The following is a 19,948-nucleotide window of genomic DNA, read 5'->3' on the forward strand; positions in this document are numbered from 1 at the left end:
CCGTTTGGCAGGTTGAAGATGGCTTCACGAAGTTCCTCAGGAGCAAGTGGTGCCCCAAGGTCTTCCTGTTGGGCAGCCGTCAAAGTAGGCAGCTGTAGGGGTGAAAGATATCCAGCTATGTCAGGTTGTTGGTCGCAGAGCCGGGAGCGATATAAATCTGTGTAGTGAGTTATGAACGCTTCACGTATTTGGTGTTGTGTGTAGAGCAACCCCCCTCCCTTCTAATTGTATCGCCGATATTGGGGTCATGCGGTCTTCCCGTGCAATCAGCCAGGCTAACAGTTTGCCAGGTCTGTCGCCCTGGCGATGCGTGCGGGCAGAGTGTGCAGCAAAATTGAGACTACGTAAACGTTCCAGGAGGCGTTCATGTTCTGCTTTTGCGTCCGTCAGGGGATCACTTGCGCCTCCCACCGCGTCCCGCTCGTGGCCCAGCAATTCAGTTTCTAATCGCATCAGGTCTCCCTCCAATTGTCTTCACATGTGGCCCTGTGTGCCCAAACAGTGTCCCCGGATTACCACTTTGAATGCGTCCCATTCGATTTGAGGGGAGGATGCTGTACCAGTATTATCGTCCAAGTATTGGGCAGTTTGTGAGAGAAGGGAGTCGCGGAAAGCCGCGTCTAGCAAGAGGTCCGGCTGGAACCGCCATGTGGGGATGGGCGGGCGTGGACGTTCCCATGCGATGGTCAGAGCTTGTGGGTTGTGGTCCGAATGTGTGCGGCCCATGTACTGTGTATCCAAAACCAATGGGAGGAGGTCAGTGGTCACCATGAACCTGTCCAAGCGTACGTGCAGATCATGCGCGCCCGACGAGTAGGAATACGTCCGTGTTGTCGGGTTACGTGTCCGCCATGTATCGTGTAGGTCCCACTGTGTAGCCCAGCTAATTAATTCTTTTGTGGCGATATGTGTTGGCGCATTAGACGGGGGTGGGGAAGACCTGTCTAGAGTCGCATCTAGGACGCAGTTGTAGTCACCCCCTAGGATCCATGGGACCCCATGCCAGGCCGCCAACTCCACCGAGAGGCAGGCAAAATAATTACCCTGATCAGTGTTTGGGGAATACAGTGAAGCTAGTACTATTGGCTGCCCGTCCAGTCTGCCTCGGGCTATTACGTACCTGCCTTCCGGGTCTACTTGTGTATTCATGACCGCCCATGGGGTTCCAGGACGGACCCACAGGAGCGCCCCACGGGCGAAGGAGGAGTACTCAGTGGCATAAAGTTGGCAGCGCCATCTGTGGTGCAGAGCGAGTACTTACGCTTTGTTTAGGTGTGTTTCTTGTAATAGCGCTACATGATATTTATGGCGCTTCAAGTAAGAGTAAATTTGATAACGTCTTGCTGGTGTATGCATGCCCCTGACATTCCATGTACATATCCTAAGTTCAGCCATTATCGTCACTTGTGTGGGAGTCACTTCTGTCATCCGGTCCCAATTCCCTGAGTGCGGCTTCCCCCTGACCTCCCGGTACCCTCCCTTTTTCCAGACCAGACACAGCTGCAGTCACAGGTAGTAGCAACACAGACAGTTCCCAAGGGGTGAAGGTAAAAGGGGAAACATGGAGCCTAAAAGAGGCAATACAAAAAGGAATACCAAAAGGTCGGCTGCGCAACATGCTGCCGTCCAAACACTCAAGTGAGTTGAACAAGCTTCTAACTATACAGTTCAGTTCTGGAGGGGTGGTGGGCAATTGGGCCATATCCAACAGGTTGTATCGGGCATCAGCAAATGCAACGTGGCGGGAGAGCGTTCATCCGTTGCAATGATTAGAAAGGAGGGCCGTGCGAGGGCGCACACCTCCAGTAAGGCCGGGCCAGGGATCGCCAGCCCAGTAGCAAGTACAGCCGCAATGACTCAGTTCTAGCATTTGTAAAGTCTGTAAGGTGGTACTCCCTGTGTTTCACTGACTCCAGCCCATGAAGAGTGGGGTGGGGGGGAGAACCCCCTCCAGCCTCCAGTTAATCCGCGCCCCAAGTTGGACAGGGGGGCGCAAGCATGCAATGGTCATCTCAGCATCACTGTTCCGAGGGCCCCAAGGGGGGCTCTGCTTAGCCAAGTAGATCCACTGTTTGTGGAGTAACATCGGGTGGGGCCGTGGACAGTTGAGAGTCCGGTACGCCGTAGATTGCTTCGTCGTCGCTGGGAAAAGTGCGCGGACTGGCGTGTGGGGCCGAGGACGGCGCTGGAGAGCTGCCAAGCTTTGTGACCCTGCGGAGTGCATCTTGTTGTTCCTGCAAGACCAGGTCCGCTGGCGGGGAGAGAGTCACCGTTCCTTGTGATTTGTGAGGCGTCTGTGATTTGCGTCTGCGTCTTCTTCTCGATCCTCGGGAGCGCATCATCGTTGCAGTGCCTCGCGTTTGCCGAGGTGTCCCCTCCACTCCACCATCCAGCCAGGTTTCAACCTCCTGGGTTGGTGAAGAAGTGTGTGTTACCCTGCGCCACCACTCGTAGACGCGCGGAAAAGAGGAGTGAGTATTTGAGGCCCTCTTGTCGCAGCCTGCGTTTCACCGCAAGAAAGGAGTGTCTTTGTCGTTGCACTTGGATGGTATAATCCGGAAAAAACATTACCGTGGCATTGTCCATTCGTATATCTCCTAATTTCCTGGATTCGCTCAAGATGGCGTCACGGTCTCTGTAGTTGAAAATTCGAAAGATTAGCGGTCTGGGGTTAGAGCCCGGAGGGAGGGGTCTCGTTGTTACCCTGTGGGCCCGCTCCACCACAAAGTGTTGCGATAGTGTTCCCTCCGGTAAGAGGTTTCTTAGCCAGTCCTCCACGTGGCGCGTAGGGTCCGTCCCCTCCCCTTTTTCCGGTATGCCAACCAGTCTGATGTTGTTTCGTCGCGCCCGCCCTTCCGTGTCCTCAGCGCGCTCCTCCAGGAATTCAACTCTGTTTAGAAGGTCGCGGATATGCTTGTCCGCTTGATTCACTCGGGGACCCAGATCAGTTGCCGTGGTTTCTAGCCCGGTGGTGCGGTCCTGCAGTTTCTTGTGATTGGCCTTGAGATGAGTCAGATCAATTGCCACGCTGTCGATTTTGTTCTCTAGGGAGGTGCGTGTCTGCTGGAGGGACTCCTCCAAACGTTCCATCACAGCTAGGACACTGTCCAGTTTGGATTTTACATCGGTATCCATTGTGGGTGGCGATTTGGCTTGCTTCCCTTTTGTGGATGCGTTGCCGGTTCCAGTACGTGTCCTCACCCCTCCAGACATGGGCGAGGCGGTAGATGTGAGTGATTACGGCTCACAGAGGAGACTCCGTTGAGCCGGTCGGGGTATAGGCACCCCGATACTGGTCTTCTCCGTCTGGTATTCGCCGCCCTCCTCCGCCTGTGTTGCGCTCTCTGAGGAGCGACTGCTTTAGTCGGGGGTGCTCTGTGCGTATCTTCCAGGGGGGGGCTGCCCCACTACACCCGGTCTCTCCGGGCTCCTGGGCAACAGTCAGAGGATAGTCAATGCTGGGGGGGGGGGGGGGGGTGTGTCAGCCATTAGAGGGGGCCCCTCCGATCATAGAGCACGTGGAGCCTCACTCTCCGGATCGGGATATGGATTAGGGCTGAATGTATCCCGATGCGCCACAGGTGTTGTCGTCCCCCCAAATATCCATCACCAGGGTCCCAGTGTCGTGGGGCTTGCTCTCATTTGCCACCGCCCAACCAGGTGTCGCTCCGAGTCCATAGCGTCACCACTTCCAGGGGCCAGTGGCAATTTCCTACTACCTTGGAATCTGTAGGTGCCCCCGCTCCGCTGATGGTTCCGCTGCTATGTGGGAGGCGGCGCCGGTGACATAACACAGTCACAGCCCATCCGTCGCTGTAAGGGTCCGTCGTAGTCTGCCATGTCCTTCACCCCTGTAGCTCCTGTAACGTGTAGGATTCTGGGAGGTCGGCGGCCTCAATTACAGGCCGAGTCTAGGGCAGCGACAACGGCAGCGGCGTCCCACAGTTCGTGCAGTCCCGTGACCGCGGAGCCAGCACCAGCGCCAGTGTCCTCCCGTGGGTATACAGATGAGCAGGGCAGGCGGCGGGGGCGTCCCACAATGGTTAAAAAAACTCTAGGTGCTGTGAAGTCTAATGAGCCGATGTCTCTAGGTGTGGACCGGGTGCGCAATAGTGTGGCTATACTGATGTCCAGGTGCGCTCACTTGCCATTTCTATCGCCAATGACCCCACCAGGGCGCTTAACGGGGCAGAGTAAGCATCGGAGGCGCACCGCTGTGACCTAGGCGAGCACACAGGCCCGTATGTCAGCCGGTATGGGTAGTCCTCTCCACCGCATTCAGAGATCAAGTGCCTGGGCAGTTGCGGGCAGCGTCGCTATTTCGCGGTGGCCTCCTCGGCATGGCAACCCCCGGGTCCGCAGTGTGAGGCGGGGGTGTGGGTCTTTGGGGGAGGTTCCCAGCTCACCCGCAGCAGCTCCCGTGGCCCACTCGCGGATGCTCTCCCCCTTAAGGCTCCCCGCGGCGCTGTGTCTCCCCTGGAGCAGATCTGTGGGGTCTTCGTGTCCAGCAGCGTTAACCTGCGTTGTCAGGAGGTGAGCAGTCTCTCCCCCGCCGGTAGTGGCTCTGTGTGCGTTCTGGGCTCCTGAGCCCCTGCTCTCCACAGCCCTCGAAGCGCAGAGCACCCCCAGTGGCACTCAGTCTCACCCTCCGGCCTCAAGGGGCGAAGCTCGTGTCACAGCGCAAGAGGGAAGCGTCGTGGAGCGGTGGAGCAGAGGTGGGGGGGGGGCTATTAGAGACAGCGCCCAACCTATGCTCCCAATTCTCTTAGGGTTCTGCCGTGCGACAGGTTTTCAGGCCCAGCGCCTCAATTCTGGGGTCCGAGTGACTGCAGCGGGGGAGGGGGCCGCCGCTCGATCCCAGGTGGCGCTCCCGCTCCCACACGTACCGATGGCCGTAGGCGGCACCACTGGGCAGCCGGGGCGCTCCCCCGTTGTAGCTGTCGGTGTAGGCGCTGGGGTCACCGAATCCTGCACCTCCCCTTAGACCACCATCTTGAGCCGCGGCCCCGTCCGGGCTCCCGACCACCGCCAACCTCCCTCCGCCACCACCAGCGCCCACAGCAGCCCCAGACATGTAGGGCACAGCCGCGCAGCAGGGCCGGTCGGCAACGAGGGTCCGGAGGGCCGCTCGGTCTTCCCCCTCACGTACTGCAGGCTTCGGTTGGGCGCCGCACAGGCCGCAGCGCCTGGCCCAGCGAAGTGTCCTGATCCCTGGTCTCTCGTAAGCAGGCGCCTCAGGGGGACCGCATTGAGAGCGGCCACAGGGTCTCAGCTAGCACAGGTGCGGTGCACAGTGACTGGTCCGTCCCTCAGTCGGACTGTGGATGGGCGGGGGTTATGTGAAGGCCTGCCAGCAGTTTCGGCCAATTCAGGATAACTGGGCCAGAGAAGCGGCCCGGGAGAGGGGAGCTCGAGCAGGAGCTCTACCCTAGCACGTCGTCCTCCATAGCGCGCCAAGCCATGCCCCAAATCCACTCCACCAATGATCTATTTAAGATCTGTGACTATTCTGGCAAGGTTTTATTTGGGATCACTTTGTGTCAGAGACATTATAGCAACATTAGGGGACTACTACTACTAGAAACAAACCGCATGGGAAACAAAATGCGGATGCACCACTGTATTTACGTTGTCAGAAAAATTCTACATGTTTCCCCATGTGTGAGTAAGTTGGTCAGCTTATGCTGAAAGTAGTGTTTCTTCTATTTCAGTAAAGAAGTTGACGCCACACAAGTCCAAGTTTTTAACTTGAGCGTGAAAACCTGCTCTGAACAGTCTGTTGTTTGAGTCTGAAGCACATCGTAACACCTTTATTGAACACTTTTGGCAGCAGTTGTTTGGGTGTCAGATTGTCAAAAACAAACAGGGAGATTAGGGTCAAAGGGAAAAGTTTTAAGACCTACTACTGGTTCGCTTCCCCAGCAACATCACATGAATAACAAGTAAGAACCTAGGAGGTCTATAGGCCAAGCAAATTGCTGGCATCACTGGCAAGTCTATCTCTATGTCAGTGGGTGCTGCAGTCACTTGTTCCATACTGTTGTTTGCGCTGTTCCTGTTTTTAAATTAGGGGATGTGCCTGGTTCCTATTAAAGTGTTTGTTTAGACATATCACCCTATTTTACACTCACCACTTTATTGTATGTTGCACTGTATTTTCACCACTCTTCACTACCCATCATAAATTTCAATGTGGACCGAATCCAGTACTTACTACTTACTGTGTGGCATGAGGTCTAGATGATCGAAGGACCCGCCATTTCACAGCGTGGACGGCCAAATGATAGGACCGATCACCTGGTTTGTTTGATGGTCATCCACAAATAATGTGTACTGGATCTGGTTTGACCAGTTTCCCAAGTGAGTCTTAGACATCACTACTCTCTTTTCTCACACACGTGTCTCTCGCTCTCCCTTTTGTTCTTTAGACATTGTTATATGGTGACTGCAGCACCCACTGACATAGAGATAGACTTGCCAGTGATGCCAGCAATTTGCTTGGCCTATGGACCTCCTAGGTTCTTACTTGTTATTCATGGGTGTCAGATTGAACAGAGGTCTAGATCGCTTATCGCCAGCTTTATAAATGTATGCTATACATTTTGACTGTCTCTGGAACAAATCTCACCTCCATGTTGTACACCAGGTCAGACTTTGTGTATCCAAAATGGACCCCACGGGCATAGATTGCTCTGGTTAACTCATATACCATGCATGTACCACGCTGGCCCGAATACACAAATATGCACAATAAACACTTGAGATGTTTGTGCTAGCATCGGGGCTACCCCATATGAGGGTAAATAATCTCAGCAGTGCCTCCATTTTATGGCTCCCTTAATTAATAGTGCCTCGGGCTACAATACATGTCTTGTACCAACCACTACACAATTCAGCTCTCAAGCAACACAGCACTGATAAAAGTTAGTGAAATGTCTAGCCCTGTCTTTAAAGTGAGGGTAAATGACTGGATGAATGATAGAGCAATAGGAATTGACAACTTGAAGGAAGTTGCAGGTCTGCTAAAATGTCCATTGCTACTTTCTGAACACACATTCAACTATTTTATATTCCTTTGTCCCTCCAAACTGTGCGTGATCTAGGGCATAGACAAATAATCGCCTTGTATAGATGGCACCAATAACACAATAATCCTATTAAGATACTGCATCACCGTGGTTACTGGGAGAACAATATTCAGTTAATTGTATTTATAACTTAAAACTTTATGTAAAAAATAACTAATTTTATATTAAGATTTTTGTTCAAACGAATTTCCATATATCTTGATCTAGTTTGCAGGCCTTAAAAGATGCATGATATGTAATCACATCATGTATCTAGAATTTTTATCACAGAGCAACACAATGCTGTACATTCTTCTGTGATAGCATAGGCTCCTCTCTTTCATGTTGATGTCACCAGAACAGTTCTGCTGCAATTAATCTGGGTAATCACTAAATCCAGTACTTTTATTTTTCTAGGAGCATGTATGCTGTCTGGAAATCATTTTTAGAAGGTACGATGCAGGTGGCCCAGTCTCGCATCAACGTCTGTGAAAACTACAAAAATCTAATTTCAGAGCCTGCAAGGAATGTGAAACTTTATAAAGAGCAACAACTGAAAAGGGTAAGTCTTTCACCTCATAATTTTTATTAAAAAAATATATTTTGTATTATCTAGAATATCACAAGTAATAGATTTGGAAACGCACGCTTTACCAGAACTTTGCATTTTGTTGCAGAGATTGTGATATTTGAAGAACTGCTTTATAAATAATTTTCAAAATATTATTCCCAAAGATATCTGTTCTAGTATTCGTCTTTAGGTATAGAGCACATCTCCAGTATCTTCATCATACCAAATTTGAGGAAATGCTTAATTTATTGTGAGGGCGCTGATCATCGTGTTGGGATACTGCCATCAACTTGATGTTCATTCAGTACCCTGGTGTTTTTGTTGGTCCCAAGAGACAATGATATGAAAAGCCTAAATAAATAAGTGAATAACTAAAGTAAATAAAATAAAAAAATATTTATAAAATTAATACAACTCAGCAGTCTACCTATATGTCACTATTTGGTTATTGTATCAATAGAGATTGATGTAGGTTAATTGATAAAGTTATGAACAACATTCCAACTATTGCGATAGATGACCCTACGGTGGTTTGGATGTTGGTTGAGACATATCTTAGGAGTCTAGTGATTTATTGTTTTTGATCATGCTTTACTCTTTAAGGGGAGCAACACTGGGGGATATAACATAGCCATGCCCAAGTGTGCATCAAGACTTTGTCAGCTATCCAGTTAATCAGTATTATTTTAATGTCTAGCGACCTAATCAGATCAATGAATAAGATAGCTTTATTTTTCACCTCGGGTAAAAATACACTGCATGAATTACCACAGAGGTAGGAATAGGGTCTAAGCAAGTGTTTCAACCGACCGTTTTAATTAGCATTTCCATTATTTGGTGTGTATGTCATATTATTTTTGTTAACTTTGGGCCAAAAGTCTGGGAATGTCTGTGGCTTGGGAGTAGATATTAATGGCATATAGAGCATTGCCATTTTGTTTAACATAATTATGGCCGGTGTTCCTTCCCCTTTTATATCTGACACCCCAATATTTAACTTGGATTTCCTCAATAATAATGTAATCACTCAATTTTTTGTCTTAGTGCTTTCAACCAAGTTATATCTTCATCCATGTGCCGCTTATGCAGTTTTGGTCTCCTGTAAAAAACACAACATAAAATCCCCCAAAACTTTGTTCTGTTATTTTTCAGCAATATTCTAGAATATTTCTATTCTTCAAAAGATGATCCAAGCCCTTGGTGTTGAGCAATAATTTAAGCTCGTTCCTTTTAGCTTGTGTGTTCTAATGTAAAAAAGAATTTGGATAACTGAATGAGTTCTATTTAGTAGTTTTAAAAATACTGCGATTAGTATGCATTAAACGAATACATAACTTGTAAAATATTTAATTCACAAGCAAAAGAATACAAAAATCAACCATTTTTATTTTGACGGGAAGGTAGTATTTTTTTCAAAATGCGTCTTTCTTTAAGAGCCAAAACGGTACTCTAGACTCTAGGTTATCACTTTGTCTTTTTTGCTAATTATGCATGTTCTCTTTTTGCCAGCACATATCAGTGCTTTAATTGAGGCCACCCACTGCCCAGACTAGAGTCAGTTTGTTCCCATTAATCATGCATTGGTGTCCTTATGTACCAGACCAATTTGTTAGTGCACTCTGTTCTAGTGACATTGGTTGTATAGGAGAAGCAGGTAGCCTAACCAGTAAGGTATATGGGGACTTCAGGTGGATTAAGGTATTGGATTGCTTGGGTAACTCCTTAATCAGGCTTCATATATGCTGAAATCTGGGATCTCGACTCCTCCTTTGTATAGAAAGCTGTCGTTTTTGTGTAGACCTATTTTGGCAATTACTATTCCTAAGTAAATGTGATAGAATTCTGTACCTGTCTCAGAAAACTAAATTGCTGGAAGAGTTGGGACATCACAGGGAGGGTGTAGAGTACAGTATGGGCCTACAATATTTTAGTAGTTGCTAAACGCTCCGTGTCTTAATTTTGATACAATATAGTATTCTTTTTTAGGTCTCGCCTGTCGATGCGCATGCGCATCGAGCAAGCAAGACTATGGGGGCTCATCTACTCTTTATCCAACTTGCAAGGAATCGTGGCGATTCCTTGCAGTGCCCGTGACTTTTAAGCTCAATGCGCATGCGCATTGAGCTTAAAAGCGCGTGCACATGGCCCCAGCCGCCTGCCTTGCCTACTCTCCCGCCCCCTCACTTCTTGATTGCACGGCCGCTAGGCCGTGCCTCCCCTACTCCTCCTCCTACTCTCCTCCCCTCCCGTCTGTTCCCGCACTCCTCCCACACCCCCGCTCCGCCCCCTCCCCTTCCCGCCGTGTCGCATTTCTCCTCCCCCCTCCCCTCTCCTCCGTCCGTCCTGTTTATTTTTATTTTTTATTTTTTTAATTGATCATTGTTTTCAGAAATGGAAAGATGCGCCCAGTATTCCTTCGCATACAAAGCTTGTCGCAGCTTCAGGGTCTCCCTGTGACACTGGAGGTATCTGACAGGGTCTGTGCGCCCAGAGGCACGCGCCATACTGTAACGCCCTTGTTCGATCGACTGCTCAGAGGTATTGAAAAGATCACCCGCATGTTTGCGCCACGTCCCCACCACATTCCACTGCTTTACAAATATTGTGTTAATCTCCTATTGATTTGGTTCAAAATCAATTGGCGCTCCAATCTTATTAGTGATCTGGTCAATATTCCTCGGTGTTGTGCCTCGTTTTATTAACCAGCGTGCGTTAGAGGGGTGTTTCAGTCTGCCGTGACAGCTGGTGTTGTGTGTTTTCAGTGTCTATGGGTGCGCCTTGTTTTTCACGCGCCATTTGACCCGCGCAGTCTCTCTGGTCAATGGTTCCTAGAAGGGCTTCAACACGCAGTCGTCCGCGAGCCAGTCGCGGCCTGGCCTCTATGGCCGTAGCACCCTATGAGATATTACTGTGCACAGTCGCCGCATCTGCAATAGTCAACGTAGAATGTTTGGTGGTGTGGGCGCCCATCTTGGACGGTGCAAAGCCCAGGGCTACCCCTCGAGGCTGCGGCCTTGACCTCCGCAATGGAAAAGGCCTACTGTCTGTCACTCGGCTGCTTTCTAGTCTTTTACCATCTGGACCAAGTTCCGCACAGCTGCACGGATTTCTTGTGTGATAGAACATTTTTTCCATTCAGTGCTAAATGTTCCTTCCTATGAAACGCACAGACGCGCTTAATTTAGTCTGCGAGAAGAAATGCTCATGCAAAAGCACAAAAGGTGCCTTAATCTCTGCAAGCTGTTTGTTTTTCTACCCCAGGCTTGTCTATTTGGGTTTGAAAAGTCGTGTTTATTGAGGAGATGTTTCTGGGGTGTGACATTAAAATAATACACGGCTTTTCATGCTGGCTGCGGATTTTTTCAGTTAATCTGCAGGGATAGGTTTTATAGCTGTCAAAGCATGGCTGGTCCAGAATTTTTTTGCACTAATTAAAAATATATTGTTTACAGTGCTTTATCCTGTACCTTAGGATATCTAATTATGTTCAGTTCTCTGCTACCACATTATTTACTTTTGTTAATCATTTCTGCATATATATATGGTTGGAAGTTATTAGTTCACGTCATCCTGTTTTTGATTTTCATGATGGTAATTCTTTTTTTGGATGCTGGCTAAATGTTCTGCTTATTAAGCGTTAAAATACCAGGTGCACCAAACATGTTTCATGTAAATTGGGAGGTTGTTTAGTGTATCAAATTGCACATTATTACACGTATACATGTGCATTTAGAAATAACTTCACGTTTCGAAGGTACTCGGTACTTAAAGATTGTAATATTTTATTATGTACAGTGTATATCTGCCAGTGTTTTCACAAATATCTATTTTATACATACTGTGTCCTGCTATGCTATGGGCTTCAATGTGGGTGTGCAAGTGTATGTACTTTTAACTGATTCCAAAGTCATGTATGTTAGGATGTTTGTGTGTGCGTGTAACTATTTTCGTGTGTGTTGGAGAATGTGTGTATGAATAGAGGTCTAAGACTGCCGTGTGGCTTAAATGTGTTTGTTGGGATAGAAACATATACATTGGTCTGGCCCTGTCCTACCAAACTGTGACTTTGGACATATATTAGGGTGTTATCAGGGTCAATAGTACTTACTATCGACAGTGGTTGTAATTTAAACAGTCTATAAGCAGTCCTCTGAAGTCATTAGATGTAGCTCACTCACACTCACCCTCACTCACCCTCACTCACCCTCAACCCCTCACCCTCAACCCCTCACCCTCACTCACCCTCACCCTCACTCACCCTCAACCCCTCACCCTCACTCACCCTCACCCACACTCACCCTCACCCTCAACCCCTCACTCACCCTCAACCCCTCACTCACCCTCAACCCCTCACCCTCACTCACCCTCACCCTCACTCACCCTCAACACCTCACCCTCACTCACCCTCAACCTCACCCTCACTCACCCTCAACCCCTCACCTACCCTCACCCTCGCTCACCCTCAACCCCTCACCCTCACCCTCACTCACCCTCAACACCTCACCCTCACTCACCCTCAACACCTCACCCTCACTCACCCTCAACCCCTCACCCTCACTCACCCTCAACCCCTCACCCTCAACCCCTCACTCTCACTCATCCTCACTCACCCTCAACCCCTCACCCTCACTCACCCTCACTCACCCTCAACCCCTCACCCTCACTCACCCTCACCCTCACTCACCCTCAACCCCTCACCCTCACTCACCCTCAACGCCTCACCCTCAATCACCCTCAACCCCTCACCCTCACCCACCTTCACTCACCCTCACCCACCTTCACTCACCCTCACCCACCTTCACTCACCCTCACCCTCACTCACCCTCACCCACCCTCAACCCCTCATCCTCACTCACCCTCAACCCCTCACCCTCACTCACCCTCAACCCCTCACCCTCACTCACCCCCACTCACCCTCAACCCCTCACCCTCAACCCCTCACCCTCACTCACCCTCACTCACCCTCAACCCCTCACCCACCCTCAACCCCTCACCCTCAATCCCTCACCCTCACTCACCCACACTCACCCACACTCACCCTCACTCACACTCACCCTCACCCTCACTCACCTTCACCCTCACTCACCTTCACCCTCACTCACCCTCAACACCTCACCCTCACTCACCCCCACTCACCCTCAACCCCTCACCCTCAACCCCTCACCCTCCCTCACCCTCATTCACCCTCAACCCCTCACCCTCAACCCCTCACCCTCACTCACCCTCAACCCCTCACCCTCAATCCCTCACCCTCACCCACACTCACCCTCACTCACACTCACCCACCCACCCTCACTCACCCTCACTCACCCTCACTCACCCTCACTCACCCTCACCCTCACTCACTCACCCTCAACCTCATGCTAAAGATTTACAAAAAAACCCATTAACAATTCTAAAAGCACTAACTCTAATGCTGCGAGACCTATTGCATTTCTAATGCTTGTTTATTTTAGAGGCCGTATTTGTTGAAGTCATTGGTGAATAGTATACAGAGACATGTAATATGTTCAGGCTTCCATTTGATCTCATCAAAGAGGTGTTTTTTGACACAGGTTTGTCAGTGGTAGTATCTCAGTTTTAATGCGGAGTTTAAATCTGGATGATGAGCTAACTTGCTCTATATTTGGGTGAACGGGAAACCCGCAAGTACGTCTGGTTGTTCACTATCCGAAAAAAGTTGTTGACATATGCTGAGAGCTTGAGTGGAAGGGCTGATGCCATGAATGTTCTTGTTGACTCTGATTTCCTGCAGAAGTTATTTGAGAACCAGAATAAATAGTAAGGGAGAAAGTGGGCATCCTTACCAGGTGCCTCTTTCAAGCCGAAAGCTAGAAGAAATTACAGTATACTTCCTAGTATTGCTGCTAATGGATTGGCTTAGAATTGCTTGGTGTAGGAGTTGCATTCTTGCAGGGGTCAGGCATGCTTTGATGAAGGACATTATATGTGCCTTCGTGCACACATTTTCAGGGTGCATGAGGAAAGCAAATTCATTTTAAGATTTGACAAGCCTGCTTCTGAAATCCAGGAAACACTCAGTGGATATCTCACCTGCATTGTATGTTGGATGAATGGAATCTTCCAGAAGCTTAATGCCTCTAAAGTCAGAGTCTTATTCTTGGGTCAGGGCTCACTAGGAACACCCATCTTGCACACGAGAATGGGTGAGGTTACTGCCCATACTGGCACTGCGAAAAGTCTTTGCTTCTTCTTCTTTGATAAAGATCTTAATATATCCAGACATATATTCAGTCATCAGATGAGACTGTTGAGTAATTCAGCCATTTATCAGGGTCCGCAACGATACCGTAAAGAAAATGCCCCTCTGGAAGACAAAAACATTCTGGCCAATCGACGACATGCGTGGACATGCCGTAATGCGCTGGATGGAGGGCATATCCAACATAGTGACTTGCTGAAGGGTAAAGTTTCTCTTACAAATAAGTAACCTCCTCTGAAAAGTGGTCCCATAACAGTCAAAGCGCCACACGAAGGGACAGTTTTTAAAAAACTTAAATGAAAAAATGAAATGAATTTACCAGAAATGAGTGTCCAATATTTATGTTAAATATTGTAGATACAAACACAAACTACTTTATGGGAAATATAATTTTATAAAGTGACAAAAAGCATATTTCATTTATCGCTCTCTAAAAAAACATATAAAGGACTTTTTGCCAGCTATTGCTCCCTTTTCATCTTAGAGCCCCCGCAGGCAGTGCAGGAATTAGCTCCAGGCTTGAATATGTTGGTACATTTTACTTTGATCTTCCTGCTTACTCTCTTCCAAAGTTAGATAGTGTTCAGACTATGGCGGTATACCTGGTACAAAGCCTCATGAATTTTAATGGGCAGGCGGTTGGCTGCCTGTTTTTCACCATATCCACTTTAAAGCCATTTGTGTTTCCCTTAAAGCATTTTTTTGGGTCTAACTCTGAATACTTTATTAGATACATCCCCAATCATCTCTCTGGTCGGCATCTTCACTTTTATTTGCTGTGCCCCGATTCTCGTGAACTTGTTGTGGTGGCCATTCTTCATCTGCCTTTACGCCTTCTATTTGGGACGCACGTCCTCTTGATATAAGCCTGATTGACAAACACAGCAGCTTCAGGACGGTTCTTAAGATCTTCCTCTTCTGTTAATTAGGTCGAAGCCAACCAGGCAGTGCAGCTGTCTGGTTTGCTAAGGACATCTTGGGGACTTTCGGAAAGCTTGTCTCGGAAAGCATTCCGCCTATTGCTTATCAGGAGGTGTTTGTTTGTAACTCACATTTGCTTGTTTTCTAATTGCTGACTTTATTTGGTTTAGGCTGTCCAGCTTGCGTTCATCCCTTTGTTTCGTGAATCCTATTTGCTGTATTCCTACACCAGTACTGGATTTTTGTAAACTGGCCTTTTGAAACTTGTTCTTATTTTATCATAGACAGAGGTCAAATGTAAGGCTCTGTCTTTCAGGTAACTTAGCATTTACCTTTCTTTCACTGACTTCATAGTGAGAGGCTTTATGTGGCGGTTTCCTGTTTGCTACTGTGGGTGTGCTTAAGGAAGGCTGTATGATGTTGTTTTTTCTAGCATGCAGCAAAATGTAAATGTCTGTTAATAAACTGCAGATATTTCAGAATATATCAGAATTAGGACAGCACATATGAAGCACATTTTTTGATTATTCTGAACTGTAATGTAAACAAATATTTTAATTTGATCAAAATAAACCAATACATTAGATGGTGACATTTCCACACATTATCGTTTGTGCGCTGTAAACTTTTATAATTAAAACTATGTGTCTGTGCAAATGTAATGGTCATTTTAATTGAGGATGTGTTGTCTGTAATGTCAGTACGTTACCACTCCATGCACACTCCACTTTACCCTGCACCACTCCACACTGCGTCACCGCACTCTGGTCTTCACCACTCCATGCCACTTCAGTCCTTGCATCTCTGGTTTACACCACTCTACTTTATGCCAATGCACTCTACCCCACACTACTCTACTATGCACCACTGCACTTTTTGGCACTCTGTGCCACTTTACTCTTCGCCACACCACTCTACTCTGTACCAATTGATTCTACGACAGTGCACTCAATGCCAATCTACTCTACGCTACTCTAATCTACTCCACTGTACTCTACTGTGCGCCACTCCTCTCTGCGCCACTCCACTTTGCGACCAATCTATTCCACTGCACTGTACTCTAACCACTGCACTCTACGCCAATGCACTTTACACCACTTTACTTTAAACCAATGTACTCTACACCACTGCACTCTGTGCCAATCTACTCTGCAACTCAGCACTCTACGCCACTATACTCTTCAACACTCTGCGCCACTGCACTTTAAGCTAACTGCACTCTAGCTATCTGCACCCTATGCCATTGTACTCTGCTTCACTGCACTCCATGCCAATGCACTCTATGCTACTCTACTATACACCACTGCACTCTGACAGTGTGCTCTGCACCACTGCACTCTCTGCCCCACACTCCCCTCTACTCTATGCCAACATGCTCTGTGCCACTCTACATCACTCCACGCTTCTGCACTCAACACCACTCTGCAACACTTCACTCTCCGACCATTGAACTCAACGTCACTTTACTCTGCACTCTGTTACTGCGTTTTTCTCTGCATCACTTTACACCACTATATGCCAATGCACTGGATTCCACTGCTCTCTGCACCACTCTACTCTGCATCATTCCATTCTACACCAATCCACTTGAAGCCCCTCTGCACCACTGCCCTCTGATAATGCACTCTGACTCTCTGTGCCATTCCACTCTATGCGCCGCTCCATGCAAACCCACTCTGTTACTTCAATCTACCTTGCATCTCTCTACTGTACACCATTGCCGTCTATGCCACCGCACTGTGTGCGTTTCCACTCTACACCACTTTACTCAAACCAATGCACTCTACATCACTGCACTACACCAATCTACTTTGCATCACTGCACTCTGTGCTACTCTACACCATTGCACTTTACGTCACTTTACTCTGACCCAGTCCACACCATCGCACTCTACAACACTCTTCTCTTCAGCACTGCACTGTCTGCCACTGGACTCTGAGCTACTCTACTCTGCACCGCTCCATACCACTGCACCCTACTGTGCAACACTTCACTATCTGCCACTCAACTCTGCACCTTTCTATTCTGCACCACTGCACGCTACGCCAGTCAAATCTCTACACTAGTCTACTCTATGTCAGTGCACTCTACTATGCACCACTGTATTCTTCGCCACTGTACAGCACTCCATTCTAGGCCACTCCACACCACCCTACTCTGTGCCTCTGCCCTCCATTCCAATGCAGTCTACACCACTTTACTCAGAACCAATGAACTCTACGGCATTGCACTCTACACCAACTACTCTGAACCACTGCAGTTCCACTATATTTTACTCTGCAACACTCTAGGCCACTGCATGCTACGCCACTCTGCACCATTGCACTCTACCCCACTGCATTCTTCACTTCTGCAATCTGCATCCCTCCACTCTACTCTACTCTACAAGATTGCTCTCTGTGCCACTGAAGTCAACACCACTCTAATCTACTCAACTGCAGTCCTCGTCACTACTCTGCATCACTCTACTCTACCTCACTCTAATCTATTTTGCACAACTGCACTCCATGCCACATCACTCTACACCATTCTACTCTACAGCACTGTGCTATACACCACTGCACTCTACGCCACCTCATTCTGCTCTAAGTCACTGCTCTCTATGCCGCTCCAGTCTGCACCGCTCAACTCTACACCATTGCAATCTACTCAGTGCCGCAGCACTCTAGGGCAGTGCACTCTACACCACTTCACTCAGAACCAATGCACTCTGTCACTGCAATCTAGGCCTCTCAACTCTACAACACTCCACTCTGACACTCAACTCTAAAATACTCTACTCCACTCTACAATACTCTGCTCCACTCTATAATACTCTACTCCACTCTATAGCACTACTCCACTGTACGACACTACTCGACTCCCTCTATCCAACTTTACTCCACTCTATTGTGACACACTACTCCACTCTGCTCCACTCTAACACTCTATGCCACTGCACTCTACGCCACTTGACTCAACAACACTCTACTCCATTATGCATTCCACTGTCCTACACTACTCCACTCTATGCCATTCAACTCTACAACAATCTACTCTACGCACCTCTACACTACAACACTCTGCTTCGCTCTGCAACGCCATCTAAGTCACACCACTCTACTCTGCCAGATTTCGCTCTACGCCACTGAACTCAACACCACTCTACTCTGCACCTCTCTACTGCACTTTCCGCCAATGCACTCCTCGCCACTACACTCTGCATCACTCCACTCTACGCTAATCTATTAAGCACCACTGCACACTACACTGCTGCACCTGCACCACTGCGCTCCACTCCACTCTATTCTGCGCCACTCTATTCTGCGCCACTCTATTCTGCGCCACTCTATTATTCTGCGCCACTCTATTATTCTGCGCCACTCTATTATTCTGCGCCACTCTATTATTCTGCGCCACTCTATTATTCTGCGCCACTCTATTATTCTGCGCCACTCTATTATTCTGCGCCACTCTATTCTGCACCACTCTATTCTGCACCACTCTACTCTCTGCACCATTGGACTCTACTCCACTGCAATTTACTCTATGCCACTGCACTGTATAGCACTTTATCAAAACCAATGCACTCTACACCACTGCACTCTAGTCTACTCTGCGATGCTCAACAATACTCCACTCTGTCACGCTACTGTACGACTCTCTACACAACTCCCTCTATGCCACTTTACTCCTCTATACGCTGACACACTACTCCACTCCACTCTGCTCCACTCCAATATTCCATACTATGACACTACTCTATTCCATACTATGCCACTCCACTCTGGCACTCTATGCCACTATATTCTATGCCACTTGACTCTGCAACACTCTACTCCACTTTGTCATCCCATTCGCCTACACTACTCAACTCTGCCACTCCACTCTAAATCAGTTTACTTCTCTCTACGCTCCTCATCTCTAGAACACTACCCAGCACCCCCTACGCCGCTTCACTCTGTTCTACACCACTCTACGGCACTCTATTCCACTCCACTCTGACACGTTATGGTACTCAACTGTACTCCATTCAGCTCTACTCCTTACTCCTTTGCACTACAGAACAGTCTACTCCCTCAAAGACACTCCGCACCATTGTACTCTACGTCACTCCATGACACTCTACTTAACTCTATGCCACTCCACTCTACTCCACTCTACTCTACTCCACTCTACGATATTCCACTTCACGATATTCCACTTCACGCCACTCCCCTTTACCTCCCTAACGTTTAACCATGCTGAGCAGCAGCCGCACTGGTGTACAACATTGCTAAAACATATTGCCAAAGCCACTAGCTCTTCCATAGGCGAGACCTATTGGGTTTTAGACACGTGAGACCAGGGATTTTTGTTGAGGGAGATGCTGGGCGCACTGCTCACGGGTGTATCATAGGTATGGATAGGTGAGGGTGCAAATAGGTGAGGGGATAATGACCCTAAACCCCTCCAAACATGTGTGCCGAGACACACACTAAGTACAAAAAGATAGACCTATTGCACACCAAAGGAAAGTACAGGAATGTTGTCTCGATGGACAATAAAAGTTCAAATGTTCACATTGGCAGAAAAAAGAGGACGAATTGTGGTATAGTTCCTCTTTAATGGTTGTGGATAGCCAGCCGACACGTGTTTCGTCGCCAAGCAGTAACAAAGCTTGGGCGACTCCTCAGGGCTGTAGTTAGAGTATCTGGCCACAGGTCGCTAGGCCGGTGATAATTCCAACCCAGCCCCGCTCGAGACCAGGTGCAGAAAGTGAAGACGTAGGGACGCGTAGTCCGGTCAAAATCAAAATCAATATTCCGAGTGCAAGACAAACTTGAGAGTACGTTCTGTAGTGGTGACAGTATACTTCATGCGAAAGGACTGGGTGAGGTGTGAGCATCCACTGTAAGGTAGGTAGGGTTGGTAGAGGATCTTCAAATGGATTCTTGACCGGTGCAGGAGCACCCGGCAGGAGCACCCGTCCTGCTTTCTCTCTCCGACGCACCGGTCAAGAATCCATTTGAAGATCCTCTACCGACCCTACCTACCTTACAGTGGATGCTCACACCTCACCCAGTCCTTTCGCATGAAGTATACTGTCACCACTACAGAACGTACTCTCAAGTTTGTCTTGCACTCGGAATATTGATTTTGATTTTGACCGGACTACGCGTCCCTACGTCTTCACTTTCTGCACC

The 19,948-nt window shown here is 48.2% G+C and overlaps 1 protein-coding gene across 4 annotated transcripts in view; it reads left to right on the top strand.

Annotated features, from left to right (window-relative positions):
* Positions 1–19,948, top strand: part of FCHSD2 (FCH and double SH3 domains 2) — a 514,252-nt gene that overhangs the window by 248,289 nt on the left and 246,015 nt on the right. For all 4 annotated transcript variants that reach the window (XM_086933852.1, XM_086933851.1, XM_086933853.1 and 1 more), the window contains exon 5: positions 7,485–7,629. In XM_086933852.1, coding sequence (XP_086789978.1) covers positions 7,485–7,629 — 145 coding nt within the window. The remainder of the gene's footprint in view (positions 1–7,484; positions 7,630–19,948) is intronic.

Source organism: Lissotriton vulgaris, chromosome 8 (assembly GCF_964263255.1).
Source record: "Lissotriton vulgaris chromosome 8, aLisVul1.2, whole genome shotgun sequence".
NCBI classification, from domain to species: domain Eukaryota; kingdom Metazoa; phylum Chordata; class Amphibia; order Caudata; family Salamandridae; genus Lissotriton; species Lissotriton vulgaris.